This window comes from Anser anser, assembly GCF_964211835.1.
Source record: "Anser anser genome assembly, chromosome: 11".
In the NCBI taxonomy this organism is placed as follows: Eukaryota; Metazoa; Chordata; class Aves; order Anseriformes; family Anatidae; genus Anser; species Anser anser.
Window position 1 is genome coordinate 10,367,380 of NC_139732.1, and position 18,644 is coordinate 10,386,023.

The 18,644-nt window shown below is 47.5% G+C and overlaps 1 protein-coding gene across 1 annotated transcript in view; it reads left to right on the forward strand.

Moving 5' to 3' along the window:
- Positions 1-1,837: 1,837 nt before the first annotated feature.
- Positions 1,838-18,644, forward strand: part of NECAB2 (N-terminal EF-hand calcium binding protein 2) — a 59,229-nt gene continuing 42,422 nt past the window's right edge. The window contains exons 1-2 of the mRNA XM_083851721.1: positions 1,838-2,132; positions 9,738-9,762. Of these exons, the coding sequence (XP_083707847.1) occupies positions 1,938-2,132; positions 9,738-9,762 (220 nt within the window). The 5' untranslated portion in view covers positions 1,838-1,937. The remainder of the gene's footprint in view (positions 2,133-9,737; positions 9,763-18,644) is intronic.

Here is an 18,644-nt window from a genome sequence, read left to right on the forward strand (position 1 = left end):
ATCCCTTCACCTTGAAATAACAAAAAAAAAAAAAAAGCAATGTATTTATGTATTTTGAAATATAGTGTACAAATATATTTGAAATTTAAATGAAATTATTGGGTTTTACTTTATTTTTTTTTCTTATGGTGGTAATTATTTGTACTGCTCTGGAGAAACACCCTAGAGCTCTGAAGGAGTCTGGGATATGAGAAGTAGGATCTCCTGGTGCTGCAGGAATTTCATTCAACCATGAGGTTAGTCCAGCTAATCTACGTATTTTATATAATTTAAAAAGCTTCCCAGAGGTCTGTGGGTTGCCTTTAGGAATAACACCAGCATAATCTGAGCTCCTGCGCTGTGTTTGGACTTCACCTGCAGCAACCTGGTGCCTTGGGTGGGATGAGCAAATTCTCAAAAACCTTCTTTGGGGTTATCCCACCTCTTGGGGTAAATCCAGCTGCTTCCCATCTCAGCTACTGCACTGGTCCTGTTGCAGGAGGTGATATCTGAGTGAGAACAGTGTTTTGGAAGAGTTTATTGGGTTGTTTAGTTTCTTTGGTCATGAGCATAACCCTATCATAAAGGTTCACTTTTCCATTGCACTGTAGTCTTATCGATGCTCTGCACTCACCATAAATCAGTTCAGGGGCTAAAAGAGCACCTTGGGCTCCAGCTTCGTGCTTGGACGCTTGCAGGGTGGGCAGTGCTGCTCTGCTGAGCTCCCCCCCAAGCAGCAGGGTCACTCCTTCCCCCTCCCTCCATTGAGCAGCCAGATCGAACCCACTCCAGCAGTCATTAGGGCCAGTTAGTAAGTCACAGCTGACATTCTGCACCGAGCGAGGCTGTGGGACCTGCCAGCTGGAAGGTTTTAATTAACTAAAACTCCCTGTGGTGCGGAGAGGGGCAGGGGGAAAGGCAGAATTCAAACGGGGGATGAAAGCTGCCTGCACACAGGGGTCTGGCATGGCCTCTGGTCTGCCTTGGACCTTCTTTTAGAGGAGTCCCTGCCTGTGCCAGGTGGCCTCCAGTCTGGAGCTTTGCCAGCACCTTCTGCCAGGGTTTATTGGTGCTTTCTGCCCTCGCTTCTCTCCACCTGTTCCTCTGCCCCCTGCCAGCCCCTCCGGCCCTAGCACTTGGGTGCCCGGGCTTGTGGCTGACTTCCCCCTGCTCTGAGTGGCTGAAAATTCTCCTGTCTAGATCTACTTAGGAAGAAAAATGAGAATTTAAATGAAGTAGAGCTGGCTTTGACGTTAACGAGAAATGATTTGGGCGAAAGCAGAGAAACAGCCCTGGACTTCCAAGCCGAGTTATGAGTCTTCATGGCAAAGAGCAGTCTGCTGCTGGGTCCCAGCTCAAACTGGGGGGAACCTGGGTTTGGAGGGGGAGATGAAGTGATCGAGTGGCATTTGGGCAAGGGGGTTTATTGGCTGAAAGAGGGGATCTTGACTTGTGCAGGTGAACGCACGTGTATCACTATCACACTGAATATCCTCCTAGTATGCAGTTGTGGGGTTAACACCTTTGTCTAGCTGAGTGCCGTGGGTAGCTCTGTAGCCATAAATGCTGCAGTAGCCAAGCTGATTCATCCTATAGGGGCTTGGGGGGGTATGGGGTCGGGGTCACATTTTATTTACCAGCAAGACTTTTTTGGTCTGCTGTCCTTACAAAGAGCTGCTAACATTTAGGCGGGCTACAGCCATGCTGTAAGAACACTCCTTTTAGCCTAATTAATAATAATAATAAACCACCTAAAAGGATGCTTTGCTTTGGGGAAGGGGTGAGGGCTGTAGGGGGATGGGGTGACCTCCCCCACCCCCAAATTCCCCCCCTTTCGGGCAGGGCAGGGAGAAGAGCGGGGAGCCCGCCCCCGCCCGCGGTGCGGAGGAGGAGGAAGAGGAGGAGGAGGAGGAGGAGGAGGAGGGAGTCCCGGCTCCGGCATGAGGCCGGGCTGAGCGATGTGCGAGCAGGCAGCGCGGTCGTGCCGGGCCGGCGTGCACAGGCTGCTGCGCAAACCTCCGCCGGCGCTGCGCGGGCTGGACGGGCTCCTGCGCTGGGTGGTGGCCAGGATGAGCGACAAGGGCGTCGCCGACAGGGAGCTGCTCACCCCCGGAGCCGCTTCGCAGAGGAAGGGCACCTCCGTCATCCTCGATGTGAGTGCTCCTGCAGCCCCTCGGCTCGGGGGAGGGGGTATTTGCCCAGCCACCTGCATCCCACATCGCCGCCGCTGTCCCTTACCCCAAGTCACGCTGCATCCCTCCCCGGCTCCCCAGTCCCCTTTGCATGGATCCTGCAATCCCAAACTCAGCTTGGGCATGGGAGTGCACAGCGATTCCTGCATCCCCCCGGCCGGATTCTGCACCCCAAAGACTGATTTAGCATCAGGGTCGTTCCCCGGCTCCCACATTCCCGGCTGGTTGGAGATGCGGAGTGCAGCCCGCATCCCCTTGCCCTATACACCTCGGGATGATTAGGGATAGGGAGAGCCTCGGTCCTGCATCTCCTGGACCGGCTGGTCGAAGGGTCCTACACCCCATTGCCTGGGTCCTGAACCCCCGATCTGGCTGGCTGTGGGGTCCTGCGTCCATTTCCGTGGATCCTGCACTCTGTAGACAGCTTGGGATCAGGATTATTCCCTGGGTCCTACACCCCATGGGCTGGCTGAGGTTGGGGGTGAAGCCCGATTCCTGTAACTCTTTGCTGTGCATCTCTCACATTAACACGGTATGGGGGCGCACCCTGGGTCTTGCACCCTCATTCCCCGGTCCTACAGCTGCCGGGCCACCTGGGGATGCACCCTGGGTCCTTAATCCTGGTGTCAGCTCAACCTGAAGGGGATGCAGGACTCCAGGTCCTACAAATAGCCCTGGTCTTGCAGCAGGGACCCCCCAGGCTCCCTGGGCAGGGGCTGCCCCCCAGCTTCTGCACCCCAGTGCCCAGTGGGGCTGCAGCATGGTCCTGGCTGCTTGTGATGGACTCAGACCCAGGGCTCCCCTACCCAGGTCTGGGGGGTACACGGGGGGGGTGCCTGGTGCCTCTGCTCTGATATTTATGGGCTTTCTGATTTGGGGGCTAACGAGGTGATTTGCAAGCAAATGAATTAGGAGACTGGGGTGGAATCAACCGGAGCGCAATGGAGTAATTACACAGCCTTTCCGACTGCAGCATCTAGTAATTAAACACAGGCACCCTCGGCTTTACTGTCCCTAGCTTTAAAAATAAAATGTAGTGAATGCAAAAATAAGCCGCCGAGGCATGGGCTGTAGTAAAGGACAACTCGTGCTCTCCCTCAGCCTTAGGCAGGTGTAGCTCTGCCAGGTGAGCCCTTGGTGCTTTCTCAGCAATTTGCTGAGTCCTTTTCTGCATCCCCGGCATGGGCTGGCGAGTCTGAACCTCGTTACATGTGTGACAGGCGTTTCGGTTCCCTGAATGAACCAATTTGAGTGTTTCTTGAGCTGCCAAAAGCAGCTCGGAGAGCAGAGCCTGATGGATGGCCGTGCCGGTGAAACGGGGCCGGGTGGCTGCGGGCTGGAGGGAAATGCTGCTGCAAGGAGAAGCCAAAAGGAGATATGTAACTAATACCCTTGGGTCTTCTATGGGAGCTTTTTTTTTTCCCTCCTGTCCTGAGATTGCTGAAATCTTACACCAGTCTGGGCTTCAGAGCATGAATGCAATGGGGAAGCAATATTAGCTTTATACCTAGAGACTCCTGAGTTAGAACCGTATTTCCAGCAAAATGGTATTTTAGCTGTTCAACTTTACTTTCTTTAAATAGATTTTTTTTTTTGTTTGCTTTGCTTGTTTTACACTTTGAGGTTTGACCTGGAAGAATGAGCCATAAACTTTTGGGATGGTTTAACCGTTGGCAATATTAGTTCAACAAGCTCCTGAGCCTTTTTCCTGTTCACAGCGGGACTCAGAACCCCTTTACACCTGCTGAAAGTAGAAATGGCTGCTGGAAGTGTAAGGTTTGAGGTTTCTTTCTTTTTCCTTCTCCTCCCTTAGATCCTGTTTCTCCCTTTTCTTCTGTTACAATAGAAACTGCAATTTAAGCTGTGGCTTTATTGTAACAGGCTCTTCAAACGCACCATGAGAGCTTGTTTTAATACATAGAGTTAACAACCTGGGGAACGTGCATTTAGGTTAATTTTCACACATTAGCAGGAAAGTAACAAAGATCATGCTCGAACCATCAGGGATGAGAGCAGATTTTTCCAGTTAACCCATTCCTGCTCCTGTGCTGTGTGGATGTGCTCAGGAGGCAGCGGGTCCCAGCTCCAGGGCTGTGCCACTCCTCGAGGGCTGGAGTAAAGACCTGGGAGATTTAGTGTTTAATCAGCATCCACATCAGCTGGGGGTGCTCTGCAGGTGGTTTATCAGGGCTGGGGAAGGTGGATTAAGCTTGGTTTTGGTTATGAAGTCGGTAAGATGGCTCTGATGCTAGTGGTACATTTGTCATTTCTTCCTCATCTGTTCCAGCTTTCTTTTGGCCCGAGCATCCCCAAAGAATTTGTTCTGATTCCTCTGGACCATGGGGGAGACTGATGCTCAGTGAGAAGTTTCCTGCTCCCTCTGCACCAAAGAAGCAGAACTGGGATGTTCTGGGGTGAAAGCAAGGGCTGAGGAAGAAGGAGATAGGAGAGGGTCTGATGTTTTCTGCTGTCAGCTTGGAGGATGAATCCTAGCTTAGGGTTACTTCAGCATTTTTCTTTTGCTTGTGTCTTTTCAGGTGATTTTTTTTTTTTTTTAAAAGTTTAATAGTTCAGCTCAAAGTCATAGATTTACAAGTGTAAAAAATAGCTAAAACTGCAGACTAACAAAAGCCTGGTAACAAACTAATGGAGAAGATAATTTAAGTCCTCAGCACTTCCTAAAGCAGGTAGCAAGGAAAACCAGGAGTGGCAGATGCTCTTCAAGGGGGGTGGTGGGTGAAGCTGAGGTTGTGTTTAGTGGGGAGCTCGTACAGTGTCCCTGGGTCCGTCCCCATCCCAATCTCATCCATGGGTGATTGTCCCTGGGTGTTTGCATCCCACGTCGGGATCGCATGTGGCTGCCCCATCCACAAGAACCAAATGATCTGGATTTGCAGCATGCAGTTTGCTGCGGATTACTGGGGTCTGTTCCCAGCTTCTGAGACAAGATCACAGTAATGCTGTGGTCTGCACCGGCTTTCTGGGCTGCTTGAAGACGTCCTCCATGGGCTCTGAGCTTCTGTCCTGCTTCATGAGGACAAAACCCCTTTTGAAAGGAAGCTGACGTTGCCATGGTGCTACTCGTGCCACCGTGACCACACATGGGTTTTTCTAGTCCAGAACAAATCTGCAAATATCCTAAGACTGATAAAATGGGAAACATGGGTTGGAGGTTGGAAAAACCTATATCAGATCTTATTTGCTGTATGTGAATGAGTATACCTGTAATATAGAGCTGAGCTCCCAAGGTGTGGGAAACGTCTAGACAGGTATTGCTCTGTCTGGGAGTACTTCAGTTCTTATTTACAGACTGCTCTTACTCATCCCTTCCTGCCTTTCCTGTGGAAACCAGCACTGGTAACAGTGTGACCTACAGCGGGTGTCAGGGCTGGGCAGCAGCACCGAGCTGCCCCTTCTGATTTCTGCTGGAAAGAGCTCATGTACCCCCTGGCTTTGCCAAAAGTGACTGAACGTCTTGTGGCCAGCACTTCTAGGTTTTAATTTAAAAGCCCCCGAGGAAAGCAATGCCATTGCTTTCAGGTCAGGTGAAGCTATTTCTAAGAGAGGTTCACTGAGGACTAATTCTGACCCTCATCTGTCCCCTTCTTTCTCCAGCAAGGTCATAAAGACCACTTCAAACTTCACTCTCCTCTTGTGCCCTCACTTACGTAGCCAGAGCTGATTTGCACTTCGGCCCCATTCGAGGTATTTGGATACTACATACCAAGAATTTAGCTTGTGCCAGGTGTGTGTTTCCAGATGTAGACCCCCATATTGGCACCGTTTTCCAACTGTTTTGTCAATGGTGCCATTTGCAGTGCAACCTCAACCAGTAAAGCCACCATAGCCATGTGAATCCTTTCTTAAACCCCTCCTGTTTTGGCTTTTTAAGGTTGACTCACTCTCCTGTCCTCATTTACCTTCTCACTTCCACAAGTGAAGCAGGCAGGCTGTACAAGCTCTTTGTTTCCTCTTCTCCTCTCCACCCTCCCTACGTGAGGTCCTTGCTCTGAAATCCTCCCCTGCAGGAGGGCTGGCTGGGCTTTGCACCTGGGGATAGCTCATTGCAAGGGCTGTAATCGTGCACGGAAGCTCACCTTTGCCATCCGAGCATGAGATGGAACCACACCTGGGGCTGGGTTTTTGCAGAAGTAGCATCCAGTGCTGGATATCTGATGACATCAGCTGCAGCTCCTGCCCCTCTCCTGCACCCTTGATTTATGCAGCTAGGTGGTAAACGCAAAGGAGGAGGTAAGAGGGAGAAGTGAAAATGGTGTTAGCTGCTCTTCTAATGGATGTAAAAAAGCCTGTGAGCAACACAGAGGCTGTTGGAGAGGAATTTCCTTCCACGAGGATATAAAACCTTGCCTCAGCTCCGAATGAGGCGTCAAGACCTGTAGGGAAGGGAACAGAAAGGAAGAACAGGGGTGTGGGAACATGGCAAAAAAATTAATCAGGCTTTTACGTTTCTCTTGGTATCTGGATGCTCTCTCATCCGTAGGCTTTCCTCACCTGGGAGGTTTGGATCCTGTTTGTCCTCGGTTCTGCATTGAGATTATCAGGGAAAACATAATTCTAGCTCAGCTGCAGTCTTTATTTTAAATCAACAGCATATTAACCTGCTGAAGGAATAATAAACTCTACAAACCCTGTAATAATTCCTGGGCTTGTTAGGGGAGTGCCTGTGTGTGAACTTAATAAAATTGCCAAGAAAACCTCCCTCAAGTAGCCTCCAGTGTAGCTTTTTCTAATCCAAGAGCTCGGAGAAGGCAGAGCTGAATGTTTAAATTTGAAACCATCAATTTTACTGCAAGTTTATTATTACCACCAGCAGTTTGAATTGCTTACTTCTGCCAGATATCTGCGGTAGCCATTTGAGAACACAGCAGAAATAAAGACAGCCATAGGAAGTTTTGAAAGATGCTGCTGCCTCAGAGTAACATAGGGTTTCTATCCATCTAAACAGCTCATAAATGGACCAAGCGTGCTGCAGACAAAACTGCGTGCATTGCAGGAGTAAATCCTATAACACAGGTTAATCTGGCCCACGTTGTGGGATTCCTCGCCATGCCATTTAGCTTGTGCTCCAGAAGCCTTGCTTAATAGGTCTAAAGCAGGGCTGATGGGGAGATGCCCGGTGTAGTAGATTTGGGACTGGATCATTTCTCGTTGACCACCTGCAAGCAGTGCATTACCCCGGCAATGGGAGAACCGGGGGCGATGGAGCAGAAAGAGCATCCCGGGCCAGGATCGGCGGTGCTGCCGCTCCTCCACTGAGTCTGAGCAACCTCATTGCTGGGCAAAAAGCAGCACCGATGGGGTCATCGGGTGCTGCTGCTTGCTTTAGTTTTGCCACTTAGTGTAAATCCTGCGTCTTCCCAGAAGCAGCATTTTTGGCATCACCAGCAAGCTATCGCAGAGCGCGTTATGTCTCTATCGGCCTCCCAATTCTCATTCATACCTTGATGCTGCCTGCCTGTGTTGACAGATGGCTTCGTCTTAAATTGCTTTCTCTCCTCGTGTCCTGTTTTAATTTTTGTGTGTGTAAAGTTTTCGTAGTCCAATTAAGCTGGAAGAATAAATCTTGTTCATTAACAGTAAAAGCTGAACAGCTTGGTCCTGTAGATAAAGCTTGGTAGCTGATGTGGTCCTCCCGTAACAGGTTTGGCCATGAAATCTTGGTGCTTTTGCCTTAGATGTAGTTCAGCACATCAACTGGCAGCCAGGCTGATTCCCTATTAGTAGACAATTTATATATATCTATATCTATCTATATTTTTTTCCCCTCTTTCTCCAAGAGTTCATTGCGAGGTTGGTGGCTCCACAGGACACAGCACCATGGGTTGAGCTGTTCTCCCACCTTAAGCTGTGTTTTACTTTTGTTCTTGCTTTCCTTTTCTCCCTCTGACTGTTGTGCTTAGCGGGGTGGTGATCTCCCACAGCACCTTAAAATAGACATTGCTGCTTCTGTGTTAGAATTTATGTAATGCCTTTGTCTCCAAGCAGTGGGAACAGTAACAAAAGGATGCAGCGATGAAATAGAAAACCCTGAAATAATCAGCATCCAGAAAGCAAAGTACCTTGTCTGGAGGTGTTCACTGGGAGTGAGGAAATAGGGTGTCCACGCCTGGAAAAGAGGAATGTTTCATAGCCCAGGCAGGGCATAGTGCTCATGGCTGAGTGATGCGTGCCAAAACCCTGGGAATGCTTGAGGTCCTGCTTGTCCAGCCCTAAAGAAGGATTCTTTATTCTTCCATCCCATAGACAAGCCATGACTGGTCCTTCAAATCCCATATCTAATCTCAATGAGGCCCATAAGCATGGGGACAGGTAGGATTTTCCCTCTGGACTTCTAGCTGTTCTCAGAAATGGGCAGCCCTAGAGCTGTGGTGGCAAGCCCTAATCCTTGTAGGGCTCTTAGGGTTCTCCTGAAGGCTGGCACCCAGCTGCTTCCACCACGTGCCTCAAGCAGAAGGCATTTGCTCCTGCCCAAGTGTGCCAGAAAGTACAGCTTTGACTTTGCCCTGTCCAGCCTAGGACTTCTGGCAAAAGAATGATTAATGTTGCTTAATTAAACCATACTCATTTAACTAGCACATTCTGCAATGCAATTTGTCTCTTGGGTTTCTTGTGCACAGCAGTTTCTTCTCTGGCTTTTTTTTTTTGGAGTGATTCTATGACCCAGAAAAGAAGAGATTGCATTTTACGGCTGCCTCTGATCTGTCCTGCTGGTGCTTTTATTCCCTCTGCAGGGAATTTTCTTTGTGCAGCCAAAAATCTCTGCTCTGGCTCAAATTAACAGGGTCAGGTCTGAAGAGGTGATGATAAAGTTTTCCCTTTTCCATCCAGTGTATGAGCATCTTAATTTTTCGGTAATTTACGGCCAAGCTTGCACCAGCAGCCATTTTTAGCAGCAGCCTGTAAGAACTCAGCCCTTGCACAAGCTTTTGCTGTTAATCGCATTGTGTCAGGGGACTTGTCCTAAGATTAGACTAGTCAGAAACGCAGCAGTTGTTTTGCTGTCTTCTTCCCTGGCAAATTCCACTGTACTACACCTTCTTGCAGGTTTTCCTTCTGAAAAGTCTATCTGGTTCCTCTCTCTGGGCTGTTCCTCCACACAGTAGTTTTAAGCCTAGGTATAATCTCCTTCTCATGCAGGAAACTTGCTTAAAAAAAAAAAAAGCCAGGTAAATAATTTGAGAAATGCAGAACTGTGACACTTGGTTTAAGAGATACTATTGATGCAAGAGAAATTGGCTGCGCTGCTGGTGTCACTGCGTGTGTGTGTGTGTGTGTGTGCTGGACCCGTGCTTTTGGCTTTCTTCTGCAAAGGGAATGGGAAATAAATGAACTGCTGGAGCACTCACTGATCATTTCCAAAGCTGACCGTGCCGATACTGTCCCCAGGTGGTGGTTGACCATTGTATGGGGCCAGGGGCTGGGTCTTGAGAGGGGTGGGCTCCACAAAGCACCTGAGATGTCTTGGGGGGGGGGCTTAACTGCAACCCCAAACCCTTCCAGCTGACCCACATAGTAAACACCCCTCTCTCTCTTTTTCAATTCTAGATTTTCAGAAGAGCTGACAAAAATGGTAAGTCTGAACGTTCACGTTTCGCTTTTTTTTTCCATTTAACTTCTGTCATTATTACTTTTTTTCCCCAGATGGTAACATCCAACTGTTTAAATGCCGTTCAGTTTCCTGGGTCTGACACTGATGCCGTTTAAGCTTTGGAAGAGATTTTGTCATTTCTTTGGCTGAGGTATTCTTAGAGCAGACGTGATACTAGTGTGCAAGTCTGGCGATATCTGCCAAATTTGGGGCAGCTTTACAAGCCTGAAAAGAACATTTAAAAAATAAATCACAGCTAAGTGATAAGTGAGGATCCTTCTCTTTGTGATCTTGGAGTAGCTTTGTAAAACAGACCTAACCTGTGAATATTTGTAGTTTGGTTCCTGTTGGACTGGGCACACGCATCAAGGGGCAATATGTTTATTATTGCCCAAACAATATGTTTATTGTTATGTTTATTTTTGGTTTATGCCTGTTGAAACCTGAACAACTTAGCTGAAGCCTGGTCTTGCCCTAGGATGGGGAATAACACAGAGATGTCTTCATTAAATGGTTTGGGATTGAGAAAGGAGAGAGTGGGTCTGCTGTGAGATAACACGGTTACAGGAAAAACAGGCAGTGGGTCCCATTCCGCCCTGCGTGGCTCCTAGCTAAATCCCAAGGGCCTGTCTCTATTTTTTCCCTTTTACACAATGAGAAAATCAAATATATATCGAGACTGTGTGTGTTTGCAGAGGGACATGTGGGAGGCTGTGCAAGGAGCACGGAGGGGAGCAGGGTTTTTCCCCTACCAGATTTAAACGGGAGACACTCGATTTCAGAAAGAGCTGGTGAGGACTATCACTGCTACTGGCCTGTAAGCAGTCAATGCCCTGACACCACAATAAGATCCTGAAATGTATTACTTGACTAAGCTGAGCAATAACGCAGTACAAGGAGATGTTGAGGGGGCTAGCATGGGGGGAGCACCCTAAGTGATGCTTGCAGGGAAAAACGAACTCCTGCTCTTGCCACCCACACTGCCATACTTCACGGCCTCCTGAGCACTTAACTGTTGCAGTGATTTATTACTGGAATAAAAAATAATAAAAATGTTCCTCTGCTGAACACAGCTCAAAAGGAGCTTTTGCGAACTGAGTTTTCAAACTCAGCCACACAATGCTGTGCTTTTATTTTAGACACAGTTCAATTTATAACAGCTGTGATAGGACTGGAGAACCAGAACTCAGAGTGCAATGTTTTGTCTTGGCTCTTTTACCAAGGCAAAGAAGGACGAGGTACCTGGATGCTTCTCCCTTTGTAAGGTTCGAGCAAGTGAACTGCAGATAACAGGTGGGATCACTCGGGCTGTTTGGGGAAGGCAGACAGCGAGCTGCTCAGATGCAGCCTGGTGCTTAAAAGCATTTTCTTGTCCTGCTCATCCGACCGGAGGGAGTCTGGATTTGGGCAAAGAGGCAGAGATTAGCACCCCAGAGCCGACCCTGGGGAGTCCATCAGCTACCCTCAGCACCAAAATGCCTCTCCGTGGTGACTTCCATGGGCTGTCCTGTGCAGCAGATGTACCCACTGCCACTTTTCGGCAGGTTTTCCCCATGTAAACCCACGTGTGGAGCAATGGAGCCTGCACACGTGGCAAGACAGCTTTGGTAATAAGCGTTTCACACAACAGGAGAAAAAAAACTGTTAATACTTCCCTTGATTTCCAGCTTATTGCTTGCCAGCTGTAACATCTGCTGCAGAAATATGGGGCACGCTGTGTAGTGGAGAACTTTGGCTCAGCAGGTAGATGTGTTTTTGGTGGTGCTGAGCAACTCTTCACCCCACCACGGGTGCTCCCCTGGGTGCTGTTTGCCTGAGCATCGGACAGGGATGCTTGTGTGGCTCAGAAATGGAGCGTTCCTTGTCTAGGTCACAAAATATTGAAAAAAACATGGATCTCCAGTGACTTATCTGCTGTCCGTTCACTGTTAGTGCTGTGGGTGTAACGGGGGTGGGATGATGTCCCAGCACCCACAGTCACTTTTCTGTGGTCTGCAGCCTTCTCTTCCTACCAGTGCAAGCCTCCCTGGGGCTGTCTGATGCCAGAGGCATCTCCCACCTTAGTATATTTAAAAATGGACTCAGAGGTGCATTAGACGTTGCATTATGGTTTGGGGAGGTAGCTCAGGTTCTGGGGAGCCCACCTCATTTTCCATCAACTCCAGCATCTCAGCTGGATGCACAGAGTCAGTGTCTAGTAGACAAAAGCATGCAAACAGCTAGTAGGAAAGAAGAAATTGGTGTTAAAATGAATAATTTAAACATGTAATATTAGTGTGTGACATGTCCCCACCTTACAAGGGTGCTTCAAGGAGAGAGATGCTAAACGTGATACATTCCTGTTCTGTTCACAAAGCCAGGTGATCTCTGAGGAAGGAGTTTTCTGTATCTTGGCTTCTATTCCCATTCCCTTCGGTGCAGTCGGCCTCCAGCTTCATTGCTGGCCAACAGAGCGTGGTCCTCCCCGTGGAGAGAGGCCATCGGGATATACCTTTTCCTTTCCATGACCTGCTGTCACCACGTAGTCTGAATTCAGGTGGCAGCCCTATCCCCACGCTGGCTCTTCGAGGTGAGGGGCCAGCACCTGCCACTCCTGGTGCCAGGCTTTGGCAGCTGCTCTCATTTGCCTACCTCTTGGCAACGGGGCTTGCTGCACTCTGTAATTAGCCCAGCATGTTCCTCAGCAGCCTTTGGGTGTCACGGCTCCCTGCAGACACCCGTCCAGCACCCCGCGGCTCGCAGCAGCTGCTGCAGGAGGCATGCAGGGATATTTCCCTCCCTGTGCACTCCCTGCAAACCCTGGCTCAGAGGTTTCCAGAGGCAGCAGTAATATCTTTGTGTTTCATATCCCTAGGGATAGCCTTTTCATGACTTCCTCTGACATCCTGGCCTTTAATTTATTGATTTGTTGAAACTCAGCCTCTTCATTGCTTTACCATTTACAGCTCTGAGGATCAATGGGAGCGTCAGCTGACTGCTTTCATGTCCCACCACGGGCTGCCCATGTGACATACGCAGACTTCTGCTGAAAAAATGAAAGTCTTGCACTTTTAGGTTTTTCTCTGAATCCCAGGAAGGGGCTCTGAGCTCTAGACAGGCTGCAAAAAAACAAAAGCTCCCAGGTTCTCGAAATATCATACCCTGTTACTGGGCTTCGGCTGCCTCCACACCTGCGGAGGCTCTTGTCTAGCGAGGACTTTGCTCCCTTTAATTAACCATCTGTGACAAATCATTAGCAAGCACCATGTGACAGCAGCACCCCAGGGAGGGAGCTCCCAGGGTAGGCAGTGCTGGCAGCTTCATCCTAAAGCAGCAGCTTTTGCTTTCCTCAGTTGTGCTGAAGCTGCTCTTGAAGACAAGACCTATAGAAATAGTAGGGAAGAGCTCTGCTTTTGCCTTCTGCTTTAACTGCAGCAACTTATTTAACTCTCACCATCCAGAGATTAGGTGTGTAAAGGGTTGGCTTGAGTGCAAAGCTGCTGTGGTGTCCTCAGGTGAGAGTCTTTGCAGAGCCATGGCCCTGCTGGTCCTGACAGCAGTGTGAGATGAGTTTTGGGTGCCCAGCTATGCTGCTGAGTTTGTTCCCATCTGCAGAACATAAAAGATTTGCTCCATAACTGCCTCTCCACTTGAAATTGCAATATAGAAGTTCCCATGCTACTCCTTTGCATTATAGGCTTAAGGAGTTTTTTTATTTAATGCGCAGCCTCCTATAGTCAGGAGGTCTTGCATTTAGAAGTCTTTTCAGTGTCTTGATGGTTTTCAGGCTGGTAAAAGCGGTGTGCGTGTGGTGTTAATGCAACGTGGATAGTTCAGGCATGGTAATTATGGAGCCTGGCCATGTGAACCCAGAGATTCTCCCCCCGCTTCTTTCTTCCAAAGCTCCTCAGCATAAATTGTTAATTCGTATAAAATAGGATGTTCTTGGTGCAAGATGCTAAAACATATCATTGTTCCTGCTGTGTTTAGGTACTTGTACAAAGGTGCTTTCACTCAGTGCCTACATGTACTGGGAGACCTCTAAGGAAGCAGCTCTTGCTCGCTGAAGGACATCTTGGTCTCCTGCCCCAGAGGAGAACTGAGACTGTGATGAATATGAGTTGTCCCCGACCTTTTCCCCATCAACAATACCAAGCAGCTGGATTTGTAGCTTATCTGTGTGATAAACTGAGCAAACAATCTGGGTAGCACACCTTGAAACGATGAACACATTGGAGATGTCTGGATAAACTGGCAAATGGCCTGACAAAAGAGAAAAGGGCTGGGACGTAACCTTCTGACAGTGAATAATTTAGCTATCTCCAGCCGTGCTTTGCAGGGGCACGGCTGTCAGTCACTCAAAATAATCTTTTTTCTTCCATGTAGGAGTGTTTTTCCTTTCCCTGCTAATAAATCCACCTACTGTCTTGTAATCCTTCTAGTCCCAGTAAACAATACTTAATTATTTAATTGGCATGTGGTGGGAAAAAGGAGGCAACTTGTTTTAGGCTCGTGAAGCTGAGCTGTCCATCATCTGAGATATCTACTGTGTACTTTAATCCTCTCTTCCGAAAGCTGTTAATCAATTATAAGTTAAATAGCCCAGCATTCACTTTGAAAGATTAAGATGGTTTTATTTTGACAGACCAGCCTAATTGCTAATGATCACTTACAAAAATGTTCCTCCGTGGAAACAGGAGTTTTGTTATCTGGAAATCTCCAGTCCCTGCAGCTACCCAGCTCCTGTGGCCGGGGTAACTAAACGTGATGTGCATCCCATACAAGGTTTTAAATGCTGGCTACGTAGCAGCCGACTGAGAAGATGTTGAGAGGGCAAGAAGCTGCCATTAGCCATGGTAATCAGAACCGCCGATCAGCGAGCTGACTGGGCGTTTTGCTGCAAATAAGGCCAAGGCTATGTCACCCTTAGCAAATAAATCCTGTTCCCGGTAGCTCTACTGGAAAGCACCTTTTCCTCAGAACGTGCCTTCTGTTATGTTCACCGCATATTCAGCATGTAATTTGGCAAAGCTACGGTTGTGAATCATCAAGCCATTTTCCAAGGGGCATTGTTACCTGTATTGGATGCATTGTCAGTGTAATTATCTGTAACCACGGTCTTGGAAAGTGGCTCAGATATTGACCCTGATAAGGGACATGGCACTTAATCTTGAGTGTTGCTCAAGATGTTGACGACATTCTAGGGACACAAGCCCAACACTCCATTAATTCCTTGTAATGACAGGTAATTCTTTGTAATGACAGGTAAGATTGCTTCCTCCACCCAGCTGCTCTTGGCTGTAAATAGGATAAGGCCAACAAGGAACGATGTGAAGCTGGAGTGTGCTCGGTTGTATGTTTGAAGGTGTGGATAGGAACGAAGCCATTCAATGTGTGCTCTCTTGGATAGCTTCTGCTCTTGTTGGTAATTAAATACAAAAAAGTCTGAATGTGAATTAAAATAATTTCATTTATCAGTTGAACATAGACATCTGGCATGCAAGTGCTGGGGGAAGGGTTCAGAGTTGAGCTGATCTGGATGATCAGCTCGGGGCCTCAAGGGGACGTAGCAAACTAATAAAAGAAGAGCAGAAGCACGATTGCACCAGGAGTGGTGGCTGGAAAGGGCTTCTTGTTTAACAGCCACTGAGGGCAATGGAGTTGTGCCCATTCCTGTCGCAGGAGGGCTCATCCTTTAAATAGTTGTGCACAGATATCTGTTAGAGTCACTTTGGAGCTCATAAAAGCAGATTTATGCTGTTAGACAGACCTTTGCTTACAAAGAATATCCCAGTGTTACAAATTTGCACTGTAAATGATGGTGGCATGCATACAGCTCACAAGCAGAGAACGTAAATTGCTTTGGACATCAGACTGACTGAGGAGCCCAGTTATCTGGCAGCAGGATTGTGCCCTTGTGGGTGCAGTGAGCTCCTCTTCTCACCTGCAGAGCAGTAGCATTGCTCTGCCTGATGGCTTTGTGATGGTGCCAGTAATGCCCCCTGTCACCACTGGCCCCTTGGTCTATGGGGATACCAAGCTTTAAAGGCTGGGAAAAGGCAGAGAAAGAGAAGCAGGTAAAAGAAAAGCATCAACTTCATCTCTCAGCCCCAGTCTGATATATTAAAGAACTGAGGCATGTCATAAACGCAGCTTAGAGAAGGGATTTCTTGGCCAGGAAAATGGGATGGAGGTCCCAGCACAACACTGCATTTTCCCTGATGCGTGCCAAATGTCCCATATTGCTAGCTTGATGTCCTGCCTGCTGTGGTGGTTGTACCTTAGTCCTTTCTTTATTTCAGAAATCCAAGGAACTGTCACTTTTCAGCTTGCTTGCCCTGCCTGGACCCATCTATTTTTATGGCATCTAACTTCTGGGCAGTTAGATAACATTTCTTTTTGGCACTGTTCTGAGTTTAAAAATAGCAGGCATCTATTACTTATTACCTTGTTAATTTATTGAAATGCTTTTAGAAAATGACTCGATGGGAATTTAGCATGGTAATCATCCACAGAGTTGTTACAGGACTTGGAGTACTTATCTCCCCACCCTTCCCCATCAACTTCAGGCCCTTTTGGAAAATGCATTTGCACAGGGCTTGAATGGTGGTAAGCAGCTGGAACTTCAGTAGCATGACACCTGAGACATCAAGGAAGGAAAATGAAGACATCATGGCTTTGGCTTTGGGTGCTTTCATCAGATCTTAAAAAGATGCCAGGCTAGGGTACATATCAGAACAAACAACCACCAGCACCTAATAAGCCTCCTGTTGCACACCCAGCTCTTCCTTCCACAGCCACAACTGTATGCCTATTTTTGAAATTTGCTGTTACAGTGAGCTCCCAGGAGCCTCGTGGTCCATGTTCCTAATGAGTTACTCATCAAAAGCCACTTATCTTCCAGACCAGGGTAATTACCTTCTGCTTGGCTACTGCTCATCACACACAGGGAAAACCTTGAGCTATTCATATCTCTCTGGTGTGTCCGAAGTAATTCATTAGTTTGAAGTGAGAATATTTATAATTCTTGCATAACAAAAACAGTGTTAGCAGCCACCCGCATCTAAGTGGAAAAATGCAATGATGAATCAGGTTTTAAAAGTATGGATAAATCTGGTAGGTTCTTCCATGACCAAGCAAACAGCCTAGATTTATTTATCTTGTTTAAAATAAATAATAAAAAAAAACCAGCACTTTGCATTTAGATGATCTAGATTTCATGTGAGAGTGAAAAAGCACCTTGTAAAACTGTGTGATGGCCTTTATTTCCAAGGGGAAAGTTTGGATCTGTTTTCAGTTATTCAGATTCCTGTATATTATAATTTTTCCCTTGTTCTCTCTCTTGTATACTCAGTTATCCTTCCAAGACCTTGTTGAGTTCACAGCATGGGGCTTTGAAGAGATGACATCTGTTTAAATTAGAACATGCTGTTCCCAAAATAATAAACAAACCTATCAACAGATGAATTTTGAGATGATGCAGAACTTGTGAAAGATGGTTGCTGGCCTTCCCTACAAGCTGTCATGAGATATGTCTAGCTCTTCTGTCCACCCTTTATACCCTTGAAATTAGTGTACTGAATCAAGGTTTGACTTTTGTTATTGATTAGGTTGGTGCAGGTATCTGTGGGGCTTGTTTCTCTTCTCTCATCACCTCTCCTTAGCAAATGCATGTTAGAATCATGTTGTGTTTTGTTTTTTTTTTTTTAATACTTTTTTTAGCTGGACCACCTTCATTTCGCAAAGCAGGCCTTGAATTGGGTGCATAGGATTAGAACATTAAGTACTATATCCTCCTATACTATTAGCTGCCAATTATGTAGCAGTCCAGCTTTAACCTGGGCCCATGTGTGGTTTATCTAGTGAAAGGTTTGTGCTGGACAAGGCTTGGATCCAGCCCAGAAACTCCCCCATGAACTGAAGCCAATGGTGTGGCCAGCACATGAAATTTAATTTGTGCAACAGAAGCACTTGTATCCTGCCTATTTCTGCAGAGCAACATTTTAGAGCCCATCGCTCTCTTAAATTCTTCCTCCTGTCCTGTAACTAAAGCTGCTCCCTGCTGAGAGAGCGGGCCACCAAAATAGAAGGTACCGTGAAAGCCTGTGAAGTAAAAGTTGCTCTATTTAGAAAGTGCACTTGGCCTTCCAGGCAACTGGCTTGCTGGCACTCCAGTTAATATCTGACAGCTCAGGTGCCTAATTGGTGTCATGCAGAGTGCCCTTTCTCATTACTCAAGGTACAAATCAGCTGAGAGGTCGTGGATGTTTTCTGTTAATTGCTAGGTGGACTTTTTTTTTTTTTTTTAATGAATGAGCCACACACATGAGTCTGTGTGTCTTTCTGGTGCCCACTGCCCTGCACATCCATGAAACAAGGGGCAGAGAAGTTTGGCGTCATAGTGGAGTTGGTAGCAATCACCTGTGTCATCATCCTTTTGTTGTAAAGCCTGCAGCTAGAACATCAAACCAGATGCAAAGAAAAAAAAACCATCATCACCTGATGCTCTGGGTGGATCTGCTTGGGCAGGGGGATTGGATGATGTGACCTCCAGAGGTCCCTGCCATGCTCAGCCGTTCTGTGAGGCCTGCCAGCCCACAGTACAGGCTGCCCCGTGGCCTGAAAGCCATGTCCATGTACCTCCGTGCTGGCCGCCCAAGCACCTTCCCTCCTCATGACTGCCAAACATTTCTCTCCACCCTCTCTAAAATCCATCTGTTTTGCAAAACCTGTGGTAAAATCAGTAACTGTTGTAACCTTCAAGGCTTCCTGACATTTCCGTATTGACAGCAAATGGGTTAGAACCTCAGACACGGTCAGATATCTCACCTCATGGCTTCACGCTTTGTTACTAGGCTAAGCCTCTGTCCATTGAAGGCTCAGGT